Raw genomic sequence first — 27,504 nt, forward strand, 5'->3', positions numbered from 1 at the left:
GGTCAAAATACCTGTGCTATGTACAATCTGTGTGGAGATCTAGGGGTGGTTGGTCAACCAAATGAGATGGTTCCTCCCAGCTCTCACTGGATTTGCATGATTTGCTTCCTAGATGAGGGTGGAGTTTTTCAAACACCTTTTTGTGTGTCTCTGTGTGGTTTTGAGCTACCAGCCCATTGGTTTAGCTGCTGGGACTCTGACCGTAGTACTGGGCTCACCTGGAAGTTCAGGAAACTTTTACCAAGGGGTGCAACCACTTGGTCAGTGGCTGGTGTCGGTTCTGATACTGGAAAAAGGCTTGACTGCCTGACTGTGAGCATCTAATGCAGTTCTAGATGCTACAGCTGCTCCCGCAGGGTCTCCCATGGAGCTCACATTGTATTTGCTAGCCCTAATGAGATGTCCCAGGCACCCTGTACTGTCTCAAATGGCATTAGGATACCTTTTTTTTGGAAATTGAGTAGCATCCTAAAAGCAAGAATATACAGCTCTGGCTTGCTCTTGGTGGCAGGTCATCAGTATTGTTGTACTTGGCATCTTACTGATTTTCTAAAAGTCAGAGTGTCCTCAGGATGGCCAAGAAAGAGTGAGCAAAGACAGGCAAGTCCCACGTGGGCTTTTAATAAAAAACAGGAGAAGACTCCTGAGTTATCCACCAAGTGGGTGATATGCCTCTGCACTGCAGTGAAGTGCGGTTTAGAGAGGTTAACTCAGGTCCAAAAAGCAAAGTAGGTGGATTAATGCTTCCTGGTGCATGATCTGGCATCTGCAGGGAGGGCAGAGGCAGCAGAACTCCAGGCATGAGCATCCTGTCAGGTCATTGCTGCATTTCTCTGCCTCTGGGAAAACAATTTTACTCCCATTTCCCCACAAAAGAGAAAAATGAATAGAATAAATATATACATATTCTTGTCCTGCTATCTAAAGTGCTGGTTTTCAGATCATTCCGTCATCATTTTAGGCCAGTCATGTTCTCCTCAGAAAGCTTTTCAAGTGGTTAGGTGCAAGATACCTAAATATGCTAAAAGCTGAGAAGTGCTTGGAAGATAAAAGAGAGAGAGAGAGAAAGCCTTTTCTCATCATACCAAAACACCCTATACTTAAAAGTTGTTGGCTTTGTTAGCATTTGAAGCCTTGTGTATCAGTAAAGATGTATGTTTAAAGCCCAAGCATCCCTCTTATCAAGGTTGTTCTAAAACAATATGTACATATGTTTATAAAATTAAAAGTGTCCAGCAAAAAAATATATGTATGATATTAGTAGAAACATTTCATAGCCTCCTCATCCTTAACAGTGGATTAGTTCTTGGTAGAAAAATTATTTAATGGCAAAACAAACCAATTCATCAAACTGAGAATAGACCTCATGTGATTCCAAAATATTTTTTTCTTTCACAGGGCAAAAACATTTTTAATTGTTCTGCAGCAGGTCAGACTGGATTTTCAAGTGTTTCAACGTATTTGCAAATATCCTAAACCATATTTTCTTTTAGAATCATTCAAAGATGTTTTCAAAATGTTACTGTTTTAATCTGCTAATTTAGATTTTGAAATTATCTTGAAACTAAACTGGTATGAATAAGGAATAAAATAGGATGAAAATCATTGAAATATTTTGACTGTTTTGAATTTTTTTCTCTGATTTTTGACATCGGTATTTCTTTTCCTGTGTATCTATATCTTTCATGCTGTATGGAGGATTTCCTCAGAAATTTTAAATAGTGAGCTGAAGGATCCATATGGTGATGGCTGAGGGAGATCATTGATCTTCTCCTAAAGTTTCAATTCCATGCAAATCCTGTAAAGATAAACATCCGCTTGCATCCTAATATTCTCCTCTATAGCAAAATCTTATCCATAAAGAAAAAAAAAGAATATAAACCCCACCATTCTGCCCTAACTGGAGCAACAAAAAATCTACTTTGATATCAGAGTTTATTTTAAAAGGACAGGAAAAGTACAGGGTGTATTTGTGTTCAAGTTATTAATTTTTGAGTCTAGCTGTTATTCAATGTGTGCCTTGTGATATCTATATTCTCTCATTTAAATACTCCCACTCCATCATTAGAACAATTATTTTAACCTGATCACCCTCTCTATTGATTAAACAAGCAGTCTTTGGAGCTGCACAAATAGGTGTCTTCTCATGTGGTCACTGACATTTTCTTGGAGTGATGCAAATTAGTCTCTCTCTTTAAAAAAAAGTGACCTTGTATATATTGAAGTCATTAGCAGACTTGATTTCTTAGGAAGTCATTTGTACATTGTGCTAAACCTAATATTTTATTTTGGATTTTGGGGGTATTCAGAGACCTTTGAACGTCCTTCGTTGTCTTCCTGAGAAAGGTGATTTCAGAGGATGGAAATTCTGAATCTCATTCCCCAAGAAAAGAGGGAACACTTGTAGTGTTTCAAAGATATGAGAAAACAGTTACTTAGGATTTATTTTTATAGATTGCTTATACATTGAGGCCAGACTCAAATCCAGGCTCTGTCAAAAGGAATCAGTTAAGGCTTTGGCTTCATTTTAATATATTCCAGCATTTCAGACTTCATGCAGGAGCAGAAAAATAGCCTTTTATTCTGGCTGTCAGTTGTTTATCCTTCTCCTCTGTATTTTACTGAAACTTTCATGTTGTGTATACATTGTTTTGGGTAATACCAAGCAACAAAGCCACAGGAGCTTTTCTATTTTATTCTCAAACACTTCTATTCCATCTACCTTGAAAAATACTCTTATTACAGAGTTACCAGACAAAAAACTGCTTAGCTAAATTGTTGGCTAAGCTGTAGCCACAGCAGTGCTCTGTAACACAGTCACAGCGTGGAGGAGAACCATTTTATAGTCACATAGTAGGGAAAAGAGATGGGGGGGAGGTGTGCCAGAAGGAGACATGCTAATGGAAGTGACAGTGAAATAGTTACCTTCTGTGAAACTTTAATTGATTAATCATACTTGAAAGCCAATGGTTGCAAAAGAGGAACTTTGAAGAGTGCTCCCTTGATGCTGGAGAGCAGGGCTTTTCCAGCTCCTTTCCAGCCTACAAAACCCAGTTACAGCTTAAAGAAAATCCCAGTCCTCAATTATTCACTGTGTGGGGTCCAAAGGGGTAGTTAAAATCTATCATTACACTCTTTTGACACCCAGCCACCTTTGAGAAATTGGGTAGGGAAAAGGCATAGAGTATTTTGAGATGTAAAGTGCTGTATACCTGGTAAACTGTTCAAAACATAGACACCCCCCGGCATCAGCCTCAGAATGCTTTGCAATAAGCTCGTTTTGCAAATGGAATTGTCAAGTACTGCCTCCAACACCACCGTTCTGGCCATCTTGAGCTTCAAAGATCTTCTCATATGGGTGGCTCCAATTCCAAGTTTTACACATCACTCATGCTTTTTTAGGATTGTCTGTTGCTTTAGCTGTTTGGGGGTTTCCTGTTATCTGTAGAAACAGTTTTTTTCATAAAAAAGGGAAAAGACTTCCACCCTTATGAAGTCAATAGAGGTAACTCAGTTAGAGGAGGAGGACCTGAGGTCTTTAAAATAAAACCTGAGTCCCTCAAAGATATAAGTATGGTAAGAAATGATGCAGTTTGGTCTTGAGGAGTCTGTAGAAATGCCAGGCTTTTGCACATTTTGCCATTAATTTGCTGAACCTCATTTGAGAGTTTAGGCTGTTTGTCATGGTGTTGGCAAAACCCTCCTTCATGTTTTTGCTCAGAAGATACAACCTTTGCCTTTTAGCAGCATTGGGGTTTTTTTCTGCCGTGCAAACACTGCTATCTCAAAAATCCCCTTGGCACTGTTTCGGATCTATGGGAAACAAGTCTCCCAGAAAAAAAAGTTAATTTGGGCTGATAAGCATCATATGAACACTTCTAATTCTGACTTGTAGGAGAAGTCCTGGTCTACCTAGAATGGAGGAAGGGTTCTCTCTTACTGTTCCCGAGTGTACTGGGGAACAAACTAAGAGACTTGATGTGCTGAATAGTGAGTTATTAGGAATAAAGCTGATGACCTGGAAAACTGAAGAGGAGCAAAAATTTTTTAAGAAATTGCACTGTTTCCACATAAGAATTGAATTATAACAAAATTTGTAAATGTATCTATTTAAAGAGCTTTGAAAGATGCTTCATTTCTCTGGGCATAACACAGCTTCTATTGCAGGGCAGGAGAAAGGCAGAAACATCCAATAACTAGGGGGGTGGGAACCCTACAAAGTAATTGGTTTGCTTTCTAAGGCAAGATTACTAGCTATTGAAGTATTTCCTCCCTTGAAGCAGGTCTGTTTCTTCCTTGATAAAGTTGTCTTCAAGGGATAAGTATTTTATGACTTTAGTGAAACAGGACAATAGGAGTTGGCTCTAAATACAGTTTTTGAGAGAGGATGTGGTTTAGCATACTTTAACTAGAAATCAAGAAATTCCAGTTATATTTCCCTGGAGGGCTTAGGGGAAAGAGAATACTGTTATGTGCACCAAGTAAGACAAAGACAAAGGGAAAACAAAAAGCTGCAGCTTTCCAGGAAAGTAGGTGAACTGCAGTTGAACATTTGTGTTGTTGTCTGCAAGTGCCATTTACATGTCATTCTTCAAGTACAAGTAAAAGAACTAAATGGAAAATGTTTCCATTTTCCTTTGTTCTTCCAAACCAGTTTTTAACTTCCCAATAACTTTACTGAAATAATTAAATTTCAGTAAATTATTAGGAATTTTACTGTTTATTAAATTTCTATCTCATGAAAATACACCAACATATTTATTCCTTAAGAGTGTCTGACAGTTAAAAAAAAAAAAAAGAATTTCCCATTTCTGGGTGTACTGGGCTTCTTTGGTGTTGCAGGTTACTCTTTCAGTTATGCTTCTCATGGAATCTGGGAATTGATAAAACAATCTGGCTGCTCACATTTCTGAGAAAGATTTATTAAAAAGTCTTCCTTTTTTGTTCCCTACAAACCATACTTCTTTTTTTCACTCTCCCAGAGTTTGCCATGAGTCTAGCTGCACAGCTACAGGAGTGTCTTAATAACATGGAATTTCCGTTCTTCCATTTTCTTTACAAAAAAATGTATTATGTATTTGATTTTTACAGATAACGTATTCTGAAACATAATCTGTTTTCTCTCACTTTGGTATATACTGCTAATGGAACACTATACAGGAACTCTTTAAAAATGCCAAAAGTGATCAGCATAGGGCACATTTACTTTTTGAGTAGTGGAGGAAAAAGTGCTGCTTTCCCATACTGCTGCCTTAGAGTGCATTTCACAAGGCATCTGCTTTGGAAGGAAAAATACTTAATGAATACATGTAAAATTGGAACAAGGCTTTGTAGCTTCTACAGGCCTAGACACAGATTGTAGTGTGCTGTAAGAGGTGGAGCTGCTTAAGTGCTCTCCATTCCTCTTTCCTTTCCTCTCTTCTCTTGCCAGCCTTTGCAGGAGGACAGAGCTTTTGCCATCCCACATGCTGTCAGTTTTTTGTGACAAATAATTCAGCAGAGGGTGCTATGATGGCAGTTACCCCTGGGAAATGGGCTCTGTCACCTTTGGGACCCACTCCAGCTTGCTAGCCTCAGGCACTCGTTTGGCTCCTGCTGTCAGAAAAGTCTGTCAGTGAAGGAATACTGAATGGTTAGGCTTGGGAAGGAGAGCTCTGAACAGTAAAAGTATCCTTTATTTATGTAAGGGTATGTCACTAACTTGGTTAGAGATGTAATATCCTCTTAAATGGCTCCCTTCAGTAGTCCTTAATACGTTGCCTCAAGCCTCACATAACCTTTTTAGTGTGGCATATACTAGAAGTCTCTGCTTGCAGAGGATGGTTTGCTTAACCAAAGAATCTCGGGAAGCTCAACCAGTGTTCCCAGCAAGTTTCCTGTGGCAGGACAGTCCCTTTTCAGTGCTTGCAGGTGTACAAGGCACTGCTGCTCGTGGCACTGCTGACCTTTTCTTCAGAGTGCTCATCTGCAGTTTTGATTCAGCTGGAAAAGTAGCTCCATGTTTTAGTGTTCCAAGCACAGGGAATGTCCCTAGTTGTTTTTAAATAGAAATTTTTGCAACTTCTTCCCCAAAAATGCATTGTGAGTCAGCTGGTGGTAGGAACTTTGGAGGTTGGACAAGATAAGGGGACAGGTTAAAGAAAAAATATTTGATTTCAGAAGTTCCACCTTTGATTACATTGTGTGAATGTAGAATATGAATATTTCATTGGCAAAGCTAAAATAATTTCCATAATTTGTTAACAACAGATAATCTAATTCCATTAGTTGAGGGCATTTTTCGTATCCCAAGTTCGTTATAATGAAAGTTTTCCCTATATGTAGAGTCTCTTTCTCTCAATTAGAACTGGGAAGACAAAGGGTTACAAAATAGAAAAAGCATATTGCATTAAACAGAATTGTCAGATCACAACTGTGATTATGAAAAGTGCTGCAAAAACAGTTACTGATAAACACCATCTCCTGAGAGGTTTGTAATCTGAATAAAAAGATAACAGCTAGAGCAGCAATTAGGCTTGGTTTTGCAAATGTGAACCTGAAGCACAGAGAAAGACGATGCTGTGCCTGATGGGGCTCAGGAGGTGCAAGGCAGGAGACCAAATTCTTCAGAGCCCTAGTCCACTGTGTTCTTTTGAAATAGTTGTGTATTGTGCTTTACAGAATGTGCAAAGTTAATTTAAACAAATTTAATGTGTAATGAAAGCTGAACATTTTAAAGTACTTCAAGGCTGAAAACAGACATAACTGTGACTTACTTTTTTTACATATTCCTATAGTCTTTTATGATAAAATTGCTATTGCCTTTTTTAATCTGTGAAGCTTTGAGTATTCCCTTCCTGAACCAGAGTTCCTGCCTCGTTTTGATCCCTTTGCAGCTTTCTGAACTGTCTTAAATAGTTGTGTAACCTTTCCTGCAGCTTTGTTCAGTCATCTGAAGGATTGGAAGCTATTTTCTTTTGACCTCAGGGAATTTGGCACATGAAGTGTAATTTAGGTTTATAGTGAAGTATTCCTAACATTAAAGGAAGTGATTTAGTGCTAATTCTTGTTGATTATCAAATTAACAGGATTAAAATATGTCCTAGACATACATAAGATTTAATGGTTTTTCATTTCGTTGGTTGAAGTTTGCCTCAATCCAGAAGTCCGTTTTCAGTCTCAGTTGTGTTTATCCATTATCTGAATTTATCATGTCATATGAGAAAAACTGCTCTGAGGAAATCAGGATGATGCAGGGAAACTTCTTCATTATCTAGATTTCCCCTTCACCCTATGTATTCAGCTGGGCAATTTTCCTATTTTTCTGGTCTGGTTATTTGAACCGTGTATGTCAATTTGGAAGGCAGAGCTTATGTCCTTTGATCCATATTTCCATTTTTTGGTACAATGAGCTAATTGACTTAATTCTGCAACAGTTTATGTAGAAACATTTAGTTCTTTGAGTAAAGAGAAAATGCACTGAAAGTCTTGAGAGTCAAAGAGCCCTGATCCCAGTCCAGGATCCCAGTGTTACCTACAGTGCCCATCCTTCTAACTACAGAAAATGAGAACAGGCTGCATGAGCCCATTCCCACCATCAGTCTTACCCAGGCACCATCTCAGCACTGGGAAGCAATATATGTCCAAAAGGTGTTGTTGATGGCAATAGTTCTTAGTCATTTGAGCCAGCACTGGGAAGTCACTGTGGATATAGCAACATAAAGGATCTCTGGCATTAAATGCTTTGCAATTAGATTTTGGTTACAATTTCTAGTGAATTAGGTGTTGTCTTTTTTTCACCAGAAAGACCATTGTGTTGAATTCAGAAGAGTCAGTTTGACAGATCTTTTTCAGCTAATTGAAAAGCTGAAAGAAATTTTCCTTCAACTTAAGGAAAATTTAGAATACTTAGAGTGATCAAAACCCATTATTGTAACTTTTGAGGTTTTGTTCTTGATGGTGGCTAAAGCATTTTCAGTTTGAAGAGTTAATTAACTTAATTTCAAAACAAAACAAAAAACTCGAAATATTAAACATAAATAACCTTTTTCCAACCTGCCACATTTTTTTCAGATTCCATTTTCAACTCTGTGTATATTTAACTTTTTCTGTTCCAGTTTAATGCACAAAAATTTTCAAACCATGAATTTCTTTCAGGATAAGAAAATATCCACTTTCTCCCCACAAGCTTAACTTCTAATGTAAGATGACAATCAGCAGGAGAACTTAAGAAATAGGCCTGGAATGAGGCCAGAGACCACTGGCTGTTGCTTTCTGCCACAGAAAGACTGTGGGCAAGAAGGAGACTTATATACTTTGTATTTTCAATCTATATATTAGATTATATGTTCATCACATCCTACCTGGTTTCCTCTAGGCTTTGTTTTCAAGAGTAGTAACATCCCCAAACAGCCACTGAAAGAAATCAGATTGCAAAATAGCTGGTAGTAAAGAAACCAAAAAGTTGGACTTCCAAGCTGACATGACTGCAAAGTGACATGGTATGAAAACAGACTGCTCCAGAGAGGAGGAAGGGTTGGTGGGGCAGGCAGAGAAATACAAGCTGGAGACGATGGAAGTGCTCCAGTGTCCAAGCCCCGCAGACAGAAGATGCTGGCACATGGGCAGGGAGAAGGAGAGCAGTTACCATAGCTCAGCTTTGAGGAAATGAATATAAAGGAAAGAAAAAAGTTCAAGACATGGGGTTTGGCCAAGTGTTAGGGTAAAAGCCAATCTCTTCAGCTGAGTTATATTGAAAAAGAAAGGGCACACTGGGAAGAGCTCTTTTGAATTGGACGTGGAGAGGTAGTAAGAAATAACAAGAGGAAGCTAAGATTGGTTCATGCCAAGCATTGCAAAGTGAAAAAGGTTCCTGAATTGGAAATAAATTCAGCTCTGAAGGGACGTGGAAGAAGCCCCATCAGTTGAAATACTGTAACAGGAGCAGACAAAGCACTCAAAAGTGCACTGCAGGGAGCAATCTTTTTTTGGCAGAGAGCAAGACTTGGATGACCTCATAGCTTCTTTCCATCTCTATTAGAATCACAGATTCCAAAGTCTTTCTCAGAGCCACAGCACAGCCAGCTTTGAAGGATTGCCCAGTTTTGGCACTGTAGTGTTGGTTGGTACCACTCCACACACGCCAGCCCCTGCAGATTCCCAAAGCAATATTTAATAGCTCTGCTGACAAACTCTCTGATTAGTGTGAAGTACTAGCAAGCTGTGCAGTATATTTTGGAGAGTTTTCATCACCAAAATGGACCAGATCTAAAAAGGAGCATAAGCAAAATTTGCAGTTTCGTATAAGATAGTTGGGCAGAAAGACATCATTACTCTATTTCAAGAGCCCTTTGCTGCACAGTGATTACAGTGCCCAGTTAGTTACAGCTGTCCAGTTTTTGTTCTGAAGTCAGATTTCATTCCTACTTTTCTATAGTAAGTGTTTGGTTTAAAGATGAAATCTGTTCAATATATTAAATTGTAGCAAGAAAAGAAGTTTGGCATATACTGGTGGAGTAGCTGTATTCCCTATTAAAACCTGGTAGCCAGACTTTGAAACATAGGCAGCTTTCTCAACTGGACAGATCTCTTTTTAAGAAAAAATTCTTAAGGACCAGTGGAAAAGAATTATGAAAAATATACTCTCCTATACTATTCTGTGTAAATATTACAGATTCATTGCATATCATCATTGCTTACAGCTTTGCAACAGTGAAACAATTCTTAATCATCTTCTCTCTCTCCCCTTCAATCATACATTTTGGTGGGAGAGAAACCCCGTGTCTGCCCTAGATTGGGTCTCTCATTTATGTTTTCCCTCTCAGCTTGGCTGCAAACCACCAGAAGGTGCAAAAGTATCTTTCACGCCCAAAGGCAGCATGTTTTCTCCCATCCACTTGATTTTCAGGCTCTTTGCCCAGTCTGGCTCTACTGCCACATTCTCCTCTGCCCTTCCCAGCAAGACTTGAAGGCAGCAGAAAGCAGTGGGAAGGCTTTGTACTCACTTCATAAGAGGCTGTTTTCACTCCTAACAAAGAATGACTGGAGCACTGCAGAGAAACAGGACTTGTCCTTTCTGGACCTCTGCTGCCTGGGAGCACGTTATGATTATTTGTGAATTTGGAGACGATTTGCTAACATTGTCCTAAGGAGACTGTAAGGAGCTGTAATTCAGAGGGGTTCTTATTAGGGGTCTGACAGGGTATTCTTCATTTTTAGTTTGCCTACCAGACCAACTCTTAATCGTCAGACCAACCTTGATAGTGGTGCTGTTCACTTAGAAGGGAAGCAAAGAAGTTCTCAAGTGTGTCTACTGTCTGTGTTTGTTAGTGGAAAAGTGGAAATCTCTTGGGAAAGAGTGGAAACAATTGAATTATTTTATGCTGAGACACAGTAAAACTAATTTTAAAAATTATTGCCTAATAGCCATAATTTATTCACAGTATCTAATCCCAGTAGATTTAATAAGACTATTACAGATTTAAAATTAAGTATGCAGATAAAAGCTGGTAGCATCAGAATGTCATGTCTAACTTATATTTTTTTGAAATCTCTTTGTGGCAAAATATCTTTTATTAGTTTGGGTTTTTTAGAGGTTTAATAGCATGTTCCCAAATGGATTGTGAGTTTAGCAGAAACTTTTTAGAAAGGAATCCAATGGTTTGAGTGCTCACAGGGCCCTTGCAGAAAACCTCCAGGAAATGCCGTTTCTATATTTAGTGCACTGCCATGAGAACTCTGTAGGGATTTGAGGTGGTGAGCAAAGAGTGGGAGAGGTTTAACAGAGCTGGAAACTGAGAAATTGCACCTTCTGGATCATCATGTGCGAAAAAATCAGACAAGGCTAAATGAAATAGGTGGAGAAAGAAACTAGAAGATGGTGATAATAAGAACAAGATGAGAAGCACAGATACTGAAAGCAAAGAGGAGGTTGTCAGATTTATGACTGTTGATTCATTTCCAGTACTCAACGCCATTGACTATTGAATGTATCACTGTATTATATGTGTTTTGCTAGGCCTGGAGTTCAGCAACACTTCACGGAGAAAATGTCTTAATGATGGGAAGGGAACAAAGGCCAGCAGTATCTCTGGGCAGCTGGACAGTTCTGACATACAGTTTTCCTGCCCCAGAGGTTTTTTTGCTACTGTTATCCAAATAGAATTGTCTTTAAATGTAACTTAAATTATATAAAGTAGTTCCTGACCTTGGTTACACCATCCCTCTTAACAGTGCTTATGGCTGAGGTTTATTAAATTATCTTTTTTTTAAGATCATCTTCATTTGACAAATGTTCATAAATAATAGGTAAGATAACTGCCTGTTAAAGGAGGTACCAAGTGGATAAGATGATGACTAGTTCTTCCAAAAATAGCTACCTCTCTGCAAATATCTATTGCAAGATAGAGATATCAGTTGTTTGGAAAAACTCAGTTCAAGACATTTTCTGTTTCTACACTAATATGGATTTTACAGAACAAAGAAATGTATACAAAGGCAGAAATATGTAGGCATTAGTAACAACTGGTTTTTGAAATATTTCATGTCATTTCAATATACAGAGAGTTATTTTTACAACCTTTGCTGAATACTCCTAAATCCCTATGATTTGGCTGCCATTCGAACAGCAAAACAAGCGTGGCTGATGTAGATTACCATTAATTTAACCTTGCACACACACCTTCTAGTGAAGCTCCTGTGAGCTGGGTTTCTGCTGCCCTGTATCTGTGTCCCTGGATGAACAGATGGATGTTGTAACTTCACAGCTTTTGCCGTGAATCCAGTGGGGACTCTACTGCTCTTCAGCTGGTGGGAGGCTCAGCAGAAAATGTTGTAGAAAACACAGGCATTTGTGCACACCTGTAGCACAACAGAGGTTTCAGAGAGTAAAACAAGGACAGTGTGAAACAAGGACAATGTAACATTAAAGGTAACACACAGAAGTGGCAATTAGTGCTTCAGGCTCTGTCTGTGAGTTTTGTGGCTGTTGAACAAATGTTGGAAAGTTGTTCCTGTTATACACCTTGCAGGTCAGGCTGCAGCTGCCTAATTGTGCCTGCTCCAGGAAGTCCCCCTTGTAGGGCACTTTACATCCTTTTCATCTCAGAATGACTTGGAAAAGCCATCTGAAATTGCTGGGTATTTGGGTTGTATCTTTCTGCTAGTGTGAGGAGCTGTTCACACTGATGTGCAATGTCTCAGGGCTTAGCCCTGCCCCATCCATCAAGGTTGAGAGGCTTTCTAGAACTGCAGATAAAACACTATTCACTATTCCTCCCTTGACCTCAACAGTCCTATCTTTTATAGAAGACTCTTGGAGCAAAGAAATAGTGGGGGAAAAAAAGGGAAAAAAAAAAGATCTTTTTACGTCTCCTTTATGTTGAGGGTTTGAACTTGCCAAAGCTTTCTTCTTCTCCAAAGGGACTTCAAACTGAGGTCTCTCTGTGTCTCATCTCTCCTTTCCCAAACTGAGCACTGTGGTACTCTGGCTATAAAAAGACCTCAAAACAGTCCAAAAAAGATCTATCGTGACTGCTAACAGACTGCAGTTTTATGAGCAGCTTAACTGGATACAGGTCTCCACCCATCTGCTCCCAACTATGTCTTCTTGTCTTCTGATGTTTCATCTTTACCTTTTACAGGGTTGGTTTTTAGGCATCTTGTATTGTTTTTTTCCTTTCTAATATCAGGAACTGAGCGGAGGAGAGAGGTAAGAACAGCTCTTTGGACACCAGTCCAGATTTAGCTTGTTTAAGTGGATTATGAATAATTTTCATGAATGGGAAGTTTAAGGTTTTCATGGTTGTTAGAACTTCTAAGTTACTTACTTAGGATACAGGAATGCCTAGGTGTTACCAAATTTTCTTTGCCATCTATTGGCTGAGATCATCAGCTATTTTAGGACCTGAAAGTCTCTTCCATTCTAACCTGCTGAGTACTTTTCTAAGGTTAAATGAGATATTTCCTTTCAGACCATCATACCACTGAAGGAGAGATGCTATTCCTGTTGCTTTAATGGGAAAATAATTTCTCTAAGGAAGAGAGAGGACCAGAAAGCCACATTCAGAGAAATAACAGTAGTAATAACATTTTTCATTAAATTATTTTTCTTAATATTAAAATGTTTATCAACCACTGTCCATTAAAAACAATGAAAAGATTGCAAATGCAGATTTGAAGCTGAGGCCAGATTATGAGTTATTTTGATATGATTTTGATTTTAACTGTTAGATACTTGTGGAATGTGGTTGCTCACTCAGCTCACATGCTTTTGTGTTTGTGCCCTGGCTTTTATGATGTTCCTTTGGGAAATCAATATTTTAGATCCCTCTCGTCGTGAATAAATTTTTGCATGGAATTCCATTTACAAAAGTCTATCAAAACCAAATAAAAGGCACCAACTACATTTGAAGAATTTATTATTTAAGAAAACGTTCACACACATCTTTTTTTCATTATTTTCCCAGGCATAAGTCTTGACTAATATAAAACATTGAGTCTGATTATGTTCTACAGGATATAAGCTTCATCTCTTCCTGAAATAACATTAACATTAACCATTCCTTTTAGAAATAAATGTTAATGAAAAGCAAATAAACGCAACCATGTATTATGCATATTATTTTACGTGTATTTTACAGAGTTCGTTTAGTCGAAAGAGGATCTCCACATAGTTTGCCTCTCATGGAGTCTGGAAAAGTAAGTGCTGAAAGAGGATTTACATGTACCTTTTATGGTAAATGTTTTCACTAAATATCCATTTCTGTTCATTTTTGCATAAAAGTAGTGCTGGGGAAGGCGCTATCAGCTGTGCAGATTGATGTCCTTCCTTTACTGTTGAGGTTACAGCACAACGGTGGTAACTTTTGCGTTACTGCCCTCTCAGAAGCTGCACCTCCCTCTTTCGTGTAAAAATCATTTCCTTCTTTTATGCAAAAAGAAGGTATTTCATCCCCTGCGTCTCACTCTTGAAACAGCCAGCAAATGTGATACTGGTGCAGGCAGTTCTCTCAAGGTAGACCTACCTGCACTAAGAACTGGTTAGAGATGACCAACACTGAACTCATGGGCTACTGATCACTTGCAGAGGTGGCATCGCTGTGGGGACAGGGTGAGGACACAGGACCAGCTCACAGAGATGGGGTGCTGCTCTCAGCTCTGCCTCTGGCTGCAGTATCTGGCCATGTGCTGGTGACCAAGGTCTACAGCTAAGTGTGCTCTGCCTTTGGGAGGAAGAAAACATGCCATCGGTGCTGCACTGAGCCCCTGAGGCACTCCCTGCTCATCGATGGCTCTTGATGCTGTGGATGCTCATCTAAAGCTCTCTGTCCATAGCTCTGCAAACATTAGTAGTCAGAGGATGCTTCCTTTTCTATTTTAAGGTTTTAACATCTATCTCTGTAGTGGTTAAGCATCACTTACATGAGATCATCTCATCATCCTGAAGAGTTTGCATAATTCCTCTGGCTTCTTTTTTCAGGTCAAAGGTTGATGTGGGTAGCACTGGGGGGTTTGTCTGTCCTAATGTGTACTCTCAGAGCAACTGGGGCCATTTGGTAGGATTTTTGTATTGTAGGTGAACGTTTGGTGGAGGACTTTCACAAAGAGAAGTTTTGTCGCATTTCCCAGATATCTCAGAATTTATTATAGCTATGGATTATTTTAGTTTTTTATGTTATAAGTCTACTTTAACTTTTTAAGGATTTCTTCTAGTTTTTAATGAAGGTTCTTTGGGGACAAAGAGTCAGAATATGATTGCATAAGCCAGTACCTGCTTTCTTACTACCTCATGTTTTCTTTCAATAGATCCTGCCAGGAGTACGTATCATTATTGCTAATCCAGAAACAAAGGGACCCTTAGGAGATTCTCATCTTGGTGAGGTGAGTCATGAGAACTTGAACTTTGTATGCTCTGAACTAAATTGCAGAGATAAAGCTATTGTCATGCATGCTAATGATTTCCTATAATCCATCTTATCAAATGCCCAGTTAAGAAAATAGTGAATTCTACTGATCTTTATAGTATATAAAGTGTGGAGCACAATATTTATATCATTATTAAAATTGCTAGTAACATACTTGCTAAATGCTAATAATAGCTTAAGTTAAAAAAATGAAAAAAATCTGCATTTGCTAACTGTATTTTATACTTGGTGCTTTGCTAATTCTGATGGAAACTTACATGAAAAGTAAGTTTATTGATTAGTCTAATTTCAGCTAGATGGTTTTCTAGTGCTGTTCTCTATAATCATTGTGCTTCATTGCACTGAAGTACTCACATTAACTGAGTTTAGCAAGGCTATATGTTTTTCAAATTTATTTTATTTTTCTACAGTGAGGAAAAAAAATGTTTTCGAGCAGTTAAAAATCTAGTTAACAAAATGAAGAATGTGTTTAGTCATAATTAAAACTACAATCTAATTTGAATGTTTCTGTAAGATTTCATTAATTTGAAATAGTAAAAATTTCCATGATCCCTTGAGTTCGATGAAATGAACCTTTCCCTCTAGGTCCCTGGGTTTCACCTTTTAAAATAATTTGTCTATCTGGTGTTCATGGAGGATGCTCTGCCGGAGTAAATACACTGAACCAGGAGGGGGGAACTATGGAAAGAGCACTGTGGTCTATAGGCATTTATAGTATTTTCTAGCTATAATTAAAAGTATTTGCATCAAGAATTTTCAATAATGCTTCATTCTCGAAAGCTACTTTAATTAATACCAGTATAATTACTTTTAACTTAGATATGGGTTCACAGCACTCACAACGCCAGTGGGTATTTTACCATCTATGGAGATGAATCTTTGCAATCAGATCATTTTAATTCGAGACTCAGCTTTGGAGACACACAGACTATTTGGGCTAGAACTGGCTATCTGGGGTTCCTGAGAAGAACAGAACTCACAGATGCAAATGGAGGTAAGAGCTTTCCCATCATCCAGGTCTGTGCAAATAATCTGGATTATTTTGAGGCTGACACCAGATCTCTGCACCTGCGGTACCTGATATGTTCAATCTGTGAAACCTGTAGACTGCAAAAAAGCCTTAGTTAAAATAATCAGAAAATAAAAGAGAGGGTGAGATTTCCCTGCTGAAACAGTTACTTTTCCTTTGCTCCCCCTCAGGTGCTATAAATCCCCTCCACCAATGACATTTTGGCACTGTTAATATGTCCAGTGCTTCAACTTGAAAAATATGAAAGGCAACTGAAACTGCCATCATTTGCTCTGGCAGTTGTGTCCGCAGGAATGCATTTGTGCAGGTAGAAAAAGCCTGGTGGGAGTCTGAGCCCTGTCCCTCCTGTGACCACCACCTCCTCTAATAATTCCTCTGTCATAAACCTATTCACAGAAGGTGTCCATTTCTCAGATTCTCCTGTCTTTAAACCTGCGGAGCTGGTTACTGAAATGTAACACAAGCAGTAGCCTGCAGGAGAAGCTGTGGGGTGTGTGGGTTTCTGTCAGGAAGGTACAGTATTTTCTTACTTGTTTTAATGAGATTCCTTGTCTTGTGTACTCGTGTAAGTGAACCAGCAATGCCAGGCACACCAAGTCTGCGCTTGGGAAAATATTACTTTCCCATAATTTTTGGGAAGCACAAAGCACGAGCAGAGGTGGCTGAGCTGGCCAGTTGGGGCTGTTGGCCAAGTAGAGTTCCTAGCCATACTGTTAGGATGAAATCTGTCCTTTCTCTTTCAAAAAAACAGAGAGAAACAAGGACTCTATTGTCTATTTAGAGCACCTTAAAAAGAGAATGAGTCTGTTCTACATCCACCTGGGAGAAAAACAGGAATTTATGCCACTGTCTTTGAATAAAAATTTCCACCTTTGTCTTCTTCCAATGGGAATAGTATTTCTGCCTTCCTTCCTTTCTTCTGTTTTTTGCTCTTCATTGCACCTCAGTAATGGAAAATGCTCATTAGTTCTGAAATGACATTGGCGTTTCAGAAATTCAAGGATAACTTATCTTATACTTATTTAACTTATTTCTTAATGTGAACATTTTTGTAATTTAATGTACTGGAGAATAGAATCATTGACTTTTTTTTCCTTTCTAACCAGAACGCCATGATGCACTTTATGTTGTGGGTGCATTAGATGAAGCCATGGAATTACGAGGGATGAGGTACCATCCGATCGATATTGAAACCTCTGTAATTAGAGCACACAAGAGCATCACAGAATGGTAAGGATTATATAACACCAGGGCCCTTACAAAAAGCTGAAATATCTATAACATCTGGGTTTTTTCCTTGGATATTGCAATTGATCCAGGAAATAGCCTGTCGGGATGGTCACAGGATTTATAACCCAGCTGCAAATGTATCCTTAGGATGGAAACTTTTCACAAACAGATTTAATCAGAAAGGACTGTTTTCTGCTAAGTTCATTCAGTATGTTTCTTTTTTGGGGTTTTTTTGGGTTTTTTTGTGGTTTTAAACACAAGTGAAGGGATAAACTTTTAATTGGAGAGAGACAAACAGATCTCAGGTAGGTCAGTAGCTGTTTCTTGGAGTTTGAGATGTACATTCCAAGCAGGAAAAGCAAACTGATAAGAATTGAAACCTTAGGAGTGTTGTTACTAAAAGGAGTAAGCAAGTGAGCATTTCAAATAAATGAACACACTAATAAACTTTATTAGTGAACACACTGTTATTTTTGAATTGGTTATTAATAAATGCAGCAGTGATCAAATCAAGGTCACAATGGAAATTGAAGCAGTAAATCAATGAGTTAATAATGATGTTGTCTTAATCAATGTATCATCCTCGGATGTACACAGAATGTAATCATTTTTCGAGGCCAACATGAGAACAAATTGCTTTTCATTATTCTTGCATCAGGAGACTGAGTCAGGTAGTTGTTTTGTTTTGACACAACCTCAGCTCAGTTATTCACCTTTCAACCAAAGTGAACCTGTTGCAACAGCCACAGCAATTTAGTGAATATAAGACATGACTCTCACTTTTCTTTTCAATTCTGGTTGCAGAGGTATGACCTATAGCAGGAAGCTTAATAATGAATGAAGCACAGCAACTGAACTGGTTTCTTCAGTAAAACACTTTGCTTTTTTCTTAGAAGTCTGTTAAAATTAATGCAGTTAGTTGCTTGGCTGACTGTTACCGAGATTTTGCCTTATTGCTTCCTCCCTAGAGCATCATCAGTGGTGGTTCAGTCATGTGCCAGCCACCCATTGCACAGGGAGCCAGATTCTGTGCCCTTATATAGACCAGTGTGAACACTTTAAGAATGTCATTAAATTGCCCTTGAAAATGCATCAGATCAGTATCAGCAGTGGATGGAAAGTTTTCAGATCAAGCTGTTTAAGGACTACCTTATTATAAGATGGCCACGGATTCATAAATTGATGTGTTCAGCAGTAATTATTTGTCAGAGGTTTGCATCCCCTCAAATTATGAGCTCATGGGCAGTGAATAAAGTAGCCATATCACACTGCAGAAATGTCATTGTGGGTTTCAGTACCCAAAAATGCTTAAATTATGTTCCTGTTTTCACGACTGGTGAGAGCACTTTCGTGGTCGTTTTTGTTCCACAATCACAGAAATCCTGAGTGGGATAGTGGCAACTAAAAAAGGGCTGGGGGTAAGCTGGTATGACCAGAGAAAAGGCCTCTGAATTTCTGCAAGGATATAGAAGTACATGCAAATAATTCTCAGTGCCTTAACTTTTCCCAGTATCTGAGTGGTAACGTACAAGGCACATGAGCAAGAATTCAGAAAGCGCTCTGTACTATTGCTCCCCTTTGCCCAAAGATCAATATTTAAATTTTTTCAGAGTTGTTTTTTTTCCTCATAAAGAGAGATTGCTGATGAGTTAGATGTGTTTCTGATGAGATCCCTGCCAAAAAGGGACACACAATAGTTCAGAGTGACAACATCTGGTCTTCTCACAGTTCCCAGCCTCTTCCTAACCAATGCTCTGCCTAACAGCTCTCTCAAGCCAACATCATGGAATTTTCGTTCATAGTCCTTGTCCTGACTGTCCTTGACTTTTCTCATATAACTTCTCTTTCACCTTCTCTTAGAGACACTTCTCTTGTCTTTGTGAAACATCCCTTGACAAAATAATAGCCAGCTAAATCTTTCTTTTTATATATAATTTGTATATACCTTTTTGTGGACAGGGACACTGAGTCTCTCTTCTTGTTAGAGGCCATTGTTGTTTCAGTTACAATGACCCATTAAGGATTTAACTGCATCAATTCCTGTAGCAAACAAAGGGTACTGGGTATGTCCAGTTGATAGATTGTAAAAACAGCCTCCAAGAAACACATGCTCATTTTGTAACATTTGACACTGTTGAGGAAAGTGGTGACTTGTTGACTGACATGTCATCCTGCTGGGCAACTTCTGTCATTGAGGATCAGATCTGAAAGGTCATTTAAAATTATTCTTTTCCTTAAAAAATTTTAGCACAAAATCAACGGTCTCTGGGCCTCCTGTGTCTCAATATGTGACAAGCAGAAGAGTGGCACAGTCCATTTTTATTGTGATTTACACCTACATCAGGCATTTTTGAAAGTGTTTTTAATTTCACAAAATATCTTGAAAAATAATGGGTGTGTTTTAATTAAGTCACATTGTTGACTCAATTAAACATCAAGGCCTCAAAAGATAAATAAAACAGAGCTTCCTGGAATTTGCTAAGAAGTGGTTTTATCCCTCTGCGTAATGACAAATAGGTAAAGCTACACAAGGTATTTGGAGAAGGAACCAATTAGGAGCTTCTTTCTCTGGAGATGTTTCAACAACTTCTTTGTTTTTTCTGAAGCATTTTTTGACATGGAAGCAGCAGGAGGGGCCATTCCCAGCTCAGTTCATTGTTTTGCATCTTTTGGGTGTGACTCCATAATTTCTTAAGGAAGGGCAGCCTTCTTGGGTCCCTAGTTTTTTGGTTTGATTTTTCTGTATTCATCAGGGCTAGAAAGTTAATGTAGTCATAAGTGATGCATGCTGGCCTATGTGTCCTCATCTTAACTGGTGAGAACATAAAAAGCAATATTTCCTTTTACTTACAGTGGTCACCAGTGACTTAGAAACATGGCATATGAAATGAGTTTTAAATTAAATTGAAACCCTCTTGAAAGTGTCAGTGGCACTGGGACTTAATAGAAACTTCATGAAGGTTTTGGAAATCAGTCTCCTGAATTCAGACAAACTAACTTCTTCCAAGCCATGTTTTAGGGACCTGCTCCTTAATCTTGCTATTAATTGCTTTCTGAAGTAACAAGGTAGGAGTACATGGTTCCAAACACTATCTTATATTTTAATAAATCCTCCCCAGGCTTTTTTATTAAAATATATACAGTACTAATTTAGATGTTTGTACAGCAATCCATAAAAACTCCAGGACCTCTCTGGAGATGGTAACCTGTGCAGACTGATACTTTGCTTTGTTAACATGCAGCATCAATCAAAACTTACTAGAATGCCTGTGAAAACATAATTACAAATGAAAATTTATTTCACAGCAGTAATAAGTCAAAAGAACCCTGTTCAGACTTGCTTTGGCTGCTCATTAGTTTTCCAGATCAATAACCACATAAGAATTCAATCAAATACTACTTTGGCAGGATCTGAAAATTAATTTTTTTTTTTTTAAGAGTAAGTACTTTTCTCCTAAAATCCATTCTGTCAAGCACCAACATAGAGCACATTTTCATAGCTAACTTTTGGGCAAAGTAAGATATGTTTCCACAGTACAGGGATATTCATAATTGTCTTAGTAGACTAAAACGATGCATTTCTGTCTCAATCAAGCATTGACCTTAGGGCAAGTAGCTCTTTTTGAAGGTGGCTTATATACATAATATATTCTAAATTTCAGTTCCTTATGCTCAAGGCAGTTCTGGGAACTTATCCCCTGATTTTATAAGGTAAAGGAGAGTAAAGTACAGGGCTTGGTGTATGACTTACATGTGTAGAATATTGTTATTTTTTCTGCAAAATAAGTTAGAGAAAGAAATAACCATTGTCTGTGTCTTAAACACCTGCAAGGAAGAATAAGATTACTCTTTGTGGCTGAGCTGTGCTGACCTCCTGTGGGATGTCAGAGGCTTTGGAGACCTTGGAGATATGGGGAGGAAGATGGAGGGAAGCATATACCAGACTTTGATACCCTCCCAGCCTCCATGTTTGGAAGGATAAATTCATTATCCTTAGCCAGAAAAGGTGGCAGGTAGCAGATCCTTAAAAAATTTACCTGCTTTGACTCAAGGGCTTAACCAAAATTTTGGAGTCTTACAAAGTTCTTTTAGCAAAGAGGAGATACTGGTGATAGTGGTGTTCCCTTGACCATCTCAACTGTTAATCAGGAATGTAAAAACTCCTGTCCCCTTAAACGCAACAGAAATAAACCAGCCAAAATAAAACAGATGGAGACACAGCTTATTTCTGTGGAAACCAATTGGTCCAGAAGAATTGCAGCTTTTTTGTGCTGAGCTCTGACCTGCCTGGACAGCAGCCAGCCCAGTCCAGAAGGCACGTAGCCGTGTTTGCTGAGGACAGTGCAAGGAGGATGCTCCTGCCCTGGCCACCGGGGACCCATGTGCTGCCTGCACTAGGCCATGTACCTTCCCAGGGCTCCACACCCCTTCAGCAGGCAGGTTTTATCCCACAAAACTTTCAGCTCAGACTGTTCTCCTGCTGTTCTTTTTGGTCCCTTCTCTTTTAACCTCCTTGGCTTTTCTGGGCTGCTGTTCAAAAAACCCCAGAGAAGACACCTCCACACACACACATCACTCTGTGAACAAAGCAGAGCTGGGGCAGTTCTCTGGCTTCAGAGGGAACTGCACATTGTCTTTCTACCTCCTTACATAGCCAGCAAGTTTCTGTAAAGTTTAGCCCAAAAATTAATATTGCAGCAATATGAAAGCGAGAGCTCATGGGGCTGTTCTCTCTTGCTGCTTACACTTTGTACTGAACCCACAGAAGGAGCCCAAGGAATCCAAACAAAAGGTAACCAAGGTGCAAGGAAAAGGATAAAAATGAAATGGATAAAAAAAACTCCACCACTAATATTATTTTTTTCTTTCATTCCAGTGCGGTGTTTACCTGGACAAATTTATTAGTCGTTGTAGTTGAGCTGGATGGATCAGAGCAAGAAGCTTTGGACCTGGTTCCTTTGGTCACCAACGTGGTGCTGGAGGAACACTATCTGATTGTAGGGGTGGTGGTGGTTGTGGACATTGGTGTAATTCCTATCAACTCCCGTGGAGAGAAACAACGTATGCACCTACGAGATGGATTTTTGGCAGACCAGCTAGATCCCATCTATGTGGCCTACAACATGTAGTCTTGTACCTTAAAGCTTCCATGGACTTTACTATAGATGTATAAAATTTTTTTGTGTCCACTAAAAAAGTCTGCAGATAAGATGCTGACACTCATCAGAATGGAACTGTTTCTATAACGACTTTTCAAAGCAGTCACGATTGGCAGGAAATAAAATGTGAAATGTTTTCTTTTACCACTAAATTTTAGAAAAGAAGGACTATGGGGTAAGGCCCTTCAGTGTGTTGGAAAAGCCCATTTTAAACTTTTTTTTTTTTTTGCTTATTGGACAATACTGCTTTTTGAGTAAATGTGGCTTTGTATTTTACATTAAGTAAGCTGAAGTAGATTTTTTTTTATTCTGCCCTCCAAATGGATTCTTTTAAAACAATTTGCATACTAATACAAATAATTGTTTCCTTCATTTGTTTTACTATGTCATAAAAAACTGATGAATACAGATCTGTTACTAACTGAAGCCATTTTAGATCCCACATCTTAGGAAACTATGTAGTGGTACGAGGAGAATACCCAAAGTAGCACCTTTCAATTAGAAATCTTGCAGCTTTCTGTCAGAGATGCTGAAAGCCCAAAGGCCAAAGAGCCTTTGCTGTTAGCATTAGAATGGAAGAAATTTATAAATAAGGTGTATTTCGGCAATGAGCTTGCAAATATCTTTGTACTAAACTAAAAAGATAAAATAAGTTAACTACTTCTTCTGTAATTATGTACAAAACGTTTAATTTATTTTGATCTCTTTAGAAGTATAAAAGAGAAAAAACATTCAAGAATATTAAACTCTTGAAATGTTTGCTAATATAAAAACAAAGTGTTGTATTATCTTGAGTGGATAGTATCACATCAAATATATATATATGAAATATAAATTCACTAATGACAAAAGATTTTAAAGTTTAAAATGCAGTACTTGTCACTTGCATGGTGTCTCCCACTGTAGATAATCAAATGTTACTCACAAATTTTTTGGAAAAAAAAAAGCAATCCTGGATTGCTAAGTATCCCTGTCAAAAAGAATCCTCTAGATACCAGCAAGTGGAATTATTGCTGCCTTTAAGGCAGTGAATGAATTTAAGACTAAAAATGCACTACAATAATTTTCTTTTCTTTGCCATGGAGGCAACAATAAATATTTGTGCTGGCATGTGCATACACTTGTTAGACTTAGAAAAGGCAGGTTGAGGAATAGCACTGTTGTCTAGCTGCAGAACTTTGTTGCACAATTTTTTTCATTGTTTTAGTTGGTGTTTTTATTGCTATAAGGAAAAATTTCGGGGTTATTTGCACAGAGTTATCAATTTGCCTCTCAGCTAGGACACATAGCTCGGTGGCCAACGCATCCAGTTTACATTTACAGGAAACGATTGTTTCGATGGTCTTTAATTTATTCCTTAACAGAGAGGAGCATACAGTCACTACAGCCGACCTGGCACGAATCGTGCATCTGCTAACTAGTCCCTAAACACATTAAAACATCAGAGGAACCGATCTGCCTGTTTAAAGAACGGAGGAGTCCCGTGGTCTCCAGCCTGAGGCCGTCACGGGAGAAGAGTAGGAAAACATGCATCACAGCTGCCTTCATTTTACTACCTTTGGATAAAAGAGAGGTTTGATTCCCCAGTTCTGTTGTCTTCCCTGCGCCCCGTGCCCCGTTTTTTAAAACCTCCCCTTCCTTCATGTGGTTGTAACTGAATTGACCTGTTTGTGATCAAGAGTGGGATTTACCAGCTGCAGTCCAAGAATGCTTTTCTTATTGTCCCAAATGACGTTCATGTGCTGGCTCTCATTACCGGATATGCATGACTAAGATTGTTGCAGGGCAAATGTAATCATGTTTATATCACGTTTAAGGGAGTCTCAATGCTGGTTGTTAAAAATCTTTTTAAGAGGTAGGGACGTTTTAGTCTGCATGTACAGTACAGAGCATCTCACCACGTCAGACGCGTTTTCTTTCAGACCATCTTTTCCGCCCTCACTGTCCTGTGAATAGCCCTATTCATGCTCTGCAGACCAATCCCATACTTTGTCAAATTCATTTTCTGCTCCCTAAAAAGAATAAAATCTGTTCCTAATGGCGAGTTGTTGTAAGGTTTCAGACGAGATGTTGATTGATTACAAACATAATTGCAGTGTGTGAACTAACTTGTGAAGTCCTGCTATCACTGATCTCAGTACTGCAAAACAAATCTTGCTGTCGTTCAAAGCATCACTTTAACCTTCACGAAGTCAACTTTGCATTTGTAGAGAATAAAAGAACTGCAATGCAGTTGTGAAACGCAGTTAATAACAGCTCTCTTCTGCAACCTGTCATCTGTGGTTGTTAAATCCTGAGTTAAGAGAAATGATAAACTGAGTTTCTGGTTTTGTTGTGCAAGCAAAAGGAAGGAAACATTTAAGCACCATCAGACTGAGCAATAAAGAAGGATTGTTCTGTATTAGAAACTGTACTGTAGATAAACCATTCATGAGAATGTATAAAATGTTTGTCTTGTGACCTTGTGCTTTTGGAGTCAGACAAAACCATGTAATCAACTCGATGCACATGCACAAAAAGAGAGGGTACACAATGAACATTTAAACACAAAACTAATCAAACAGGAGCAGATTCCTCATGGTGCTTGTTTATTATATATATTTAATCCTGCTTGACACTTTACCCAAGGGAAGACTGTCCCTTTTATCAGTTGAATGTTAGCAGCGTTATTTCATAGAGTGTGGTGACTGGTTAGAGAAATTCATGTAACTCAGCCAATCACAGATTCAAACAAAAATTTTTATGTGCAAAGGACAGCAACCTTCTTGTATGTTAAACCACCAGTACGCTTTGTACATCTGTGATAACGCCTGTTTTATATTCAAATGAACAAATAAAAGCTTTTATTTTTGTTGCTCTGAAAATATCAGTTTCTTAATTAGTCATCTAAAATGGAGCTTCCGAGAGCTGCGGATGCTCGGTGGAGGAACATGGAGAGCTATACTGTAATTTTATTTTGTTTACCTCTCTTGTTGCATAATTTATTAGTACAAATCATTATACTTTTAACAATGTTTAAATACCGGTGTGGGCATTTATTGCTGAAAGACTTTCATATGGCAACAAATGTTTTTTGTGAAATGTTTTTTTAATTCTTTTTAATATATTCAAATATACTGTTCACATTTTTGCTGAAAGTGTAAAGATTATTGTAAGCTTGGTAACATTTTGTGAGAAGCAATAACAAGCATTAGTACTGTAAAACTCCTCAAATTTGTCACTTATCACTTTTGTTGCAAGGTCTTTCTACTAATGTGCTGCTGATAAGTGCCTAAGTAAGTTGCTGATCCAGGTGTTACAGCTCTGCTGGAGCTTTCTGCCAGTGGAAATATATGGGTTACTGCTTGGTCACACACATGTGGGGCTAGAACCTCCCTACCGATTCAGAAGCCTTGGGCCACCAGATGATACCTCTTGGAAATGTGATCTGCCTGTTTCCATTGACCTTTTCCAAAAATACCTTGGTTTCAGAGGTGGCTCCCAGCCACTGAGTAGCAGCATCCCCAGAGAAGAGGTTTGGCCCCAGCTCTGATTTTTCAAATGTTATTTCAAAGGGTGCAATTCTGAGTCCTCCTGTGTTTGGAGGCCTGTCTGAGAATTTCAGGGTATAAAATCCCATTTCTGATGGCTCAGATTTCAGGTTGCTCATCACAAGAGGCAGGTACAGGTTTGTGGACCCACAATTTGCCTGAGAAGAGAGTGCAACCCAAAAATTGTGGGAAGAAGAGAGCAAGTTAGGGATGGAAGAATGAAGAGGATGGCAGAACAGCAAGTAGTTCCTGATTCAATTTTACTAATCATTTCATAAAAAAAAAAGTTTTTGATGTTTTATGTCAATGGGATTAGGGTTTCTAAAAGGTCAAAATATTTCAAGTCCACATTTTAAAAATAGTTTTGGCAAAAGGTAGCTGTAACACTGAAAAGCTGGTGGGGAATCTCAAAAAAAAATAAAAATTGAAGGGTTAGAAGAATCATGCAGAATAAGAACAGTATAATTTATTCATTATAAGGTAAGAACTGGAAAAAAAAAAAAACACTTGATAAAAGACCATACAGCTTTCCTTTTCTGTTTTTCAACACAAAAATTTGCTTTATTCACCATTATTGTCAAGGCAGGGAGGGAAGGTCATGCACAGGGATCAACAACAAATTCTCACCAGTTACCTTATGAGCAAAGACAGAGGAGAGCTGAGTTTGGGGGAGCTTTGAACTTCCTCCAACACATCTCTCAGTCAGCCCACTCAGCCACAGAACACTCTCTGTAGCCTTGGAGATGCAAATCCCAGCTGTGGCTCCTGTGTGGTCATGCAGGTGGCTTGGAGGTCTGGGCTGGGCACTGCCATGGACCACAACTGGGTGGGCAATGTGGGGACAGGTAAAGCCTGCAAAAATCATCCCAAAGGCGGGGACCCCACTGTCCACAGGGTAAGAACCAGTCCTGATTTTGAATTTTTTACTTCTTTGTTTTATTAGAGAAACTTTTTCCTTTAAAACTGAGATTTGAAGAGAAAAAAAGTAACTATATTCTGCATTCTGAAAGTAAAAATTAATCATTTTGGTTGGGGATAAAATATGAAAGTTCAGCCTGAGTTATTTTTTGATATCTGGATTGCTTAATTTGGCAGCCCGCTTTTCCAAAAGCTCTCACTCATTTTGGATTTGATTTTGGATTCTCCTTTTCATATTTTTTCTGTTCTCTTTTGAGGGGCATCACCTTAAAACTGGTCCAAAAAACTGGTCCAAAAACCCTCTCAAGTGTTGCCTCATTTGTGCTGCACCTCACTGAGGTCAGCATCTTTGAAACAGCAGCTCCACTTCCTTATGCAGCAGACCAGCAACTGCCCATCTCTGCAAGCTCTGGCACATATCCTGACTCGCCATTTCAGATCAACCTCAGGTTCACTAAGCAGGTCATGCTGCATCATGCCAGTCCAAGTCAGTACCAGGAGTGCTCTTCTTTCTGATCTGCATAAACAAGATTTCCACAAAGCCAAGACACTATTGTATTCTCTTATGATCCATAGGAGGAAAAAAACAAAAACAAAGTCTTTTCTTCAGGGATCCCACAACACATCTAAATAATAATTTTTAAAAATTATTACAAAATATTCTACAGTGATGGCCAGTTAATGGGCGGATTCTAGAGGTACAAAACAGATCTTGTTTTAATTTCATGCTGTGG

General features: G+C 38.6%; 1 protein-coding gene across 3 annotated transcripts in view; it reads left to right on the plus strand.

Moving 5' to 3' along the window:
* The window catches only part of DIP2C (disco interacting protein 2 homolog C), a 143,156-nt gene extending 117,626 nt beyond the window's left edge, over positions 1–25,530 (plus strand). For all 3 annotated transcript variants that reach the window (XM_018075646.2, XM_018075644.2, XM_018075643.2), the window contains exons 34-38: positions 13,620–13,677; positions 14,785–14,859; positions 15,723–15,897; positions 17,040–17,163; positions 22,040–25,530. In XM_018075646.2, coding sequence (XP_017931135.1) covers positions 13,620–13,677; positions 14,785–14,859; positions 15,723–15,897; positions 17,040–17,163; positions 22,040–22,292 — 685 coding nt within the window. In that variant the 3' untranslated portion in view covers positions 22,293–25,530. The remainder of the gene's footprint in view (positions 1–13,619; positions 13,678–14,784; positions 14,860–15,722; positions 15,898–17,039; positions 17,164–22,039) is intronic.
* The last annotated feature ends 1,974 nt before the right edge of the window (positions 25,531–27,504 follow it).

The sequence above is a fragment of the Manacus vitellinus genome, unplaced genomic scaffold, assembly GCF_001715985.3.
Source record: "Manacus vitellinus isolate BGI_N305 unplaced genomic scaffold, ASM171598v3 scaffold_3_pilon, whole genome shotgun sequence".
Lineage (NCBI taxonomy): Eukaryota > Metazoa > Chordata > Aves > Passeriformes > Pipridae > Manacus > Manacus vitellinus.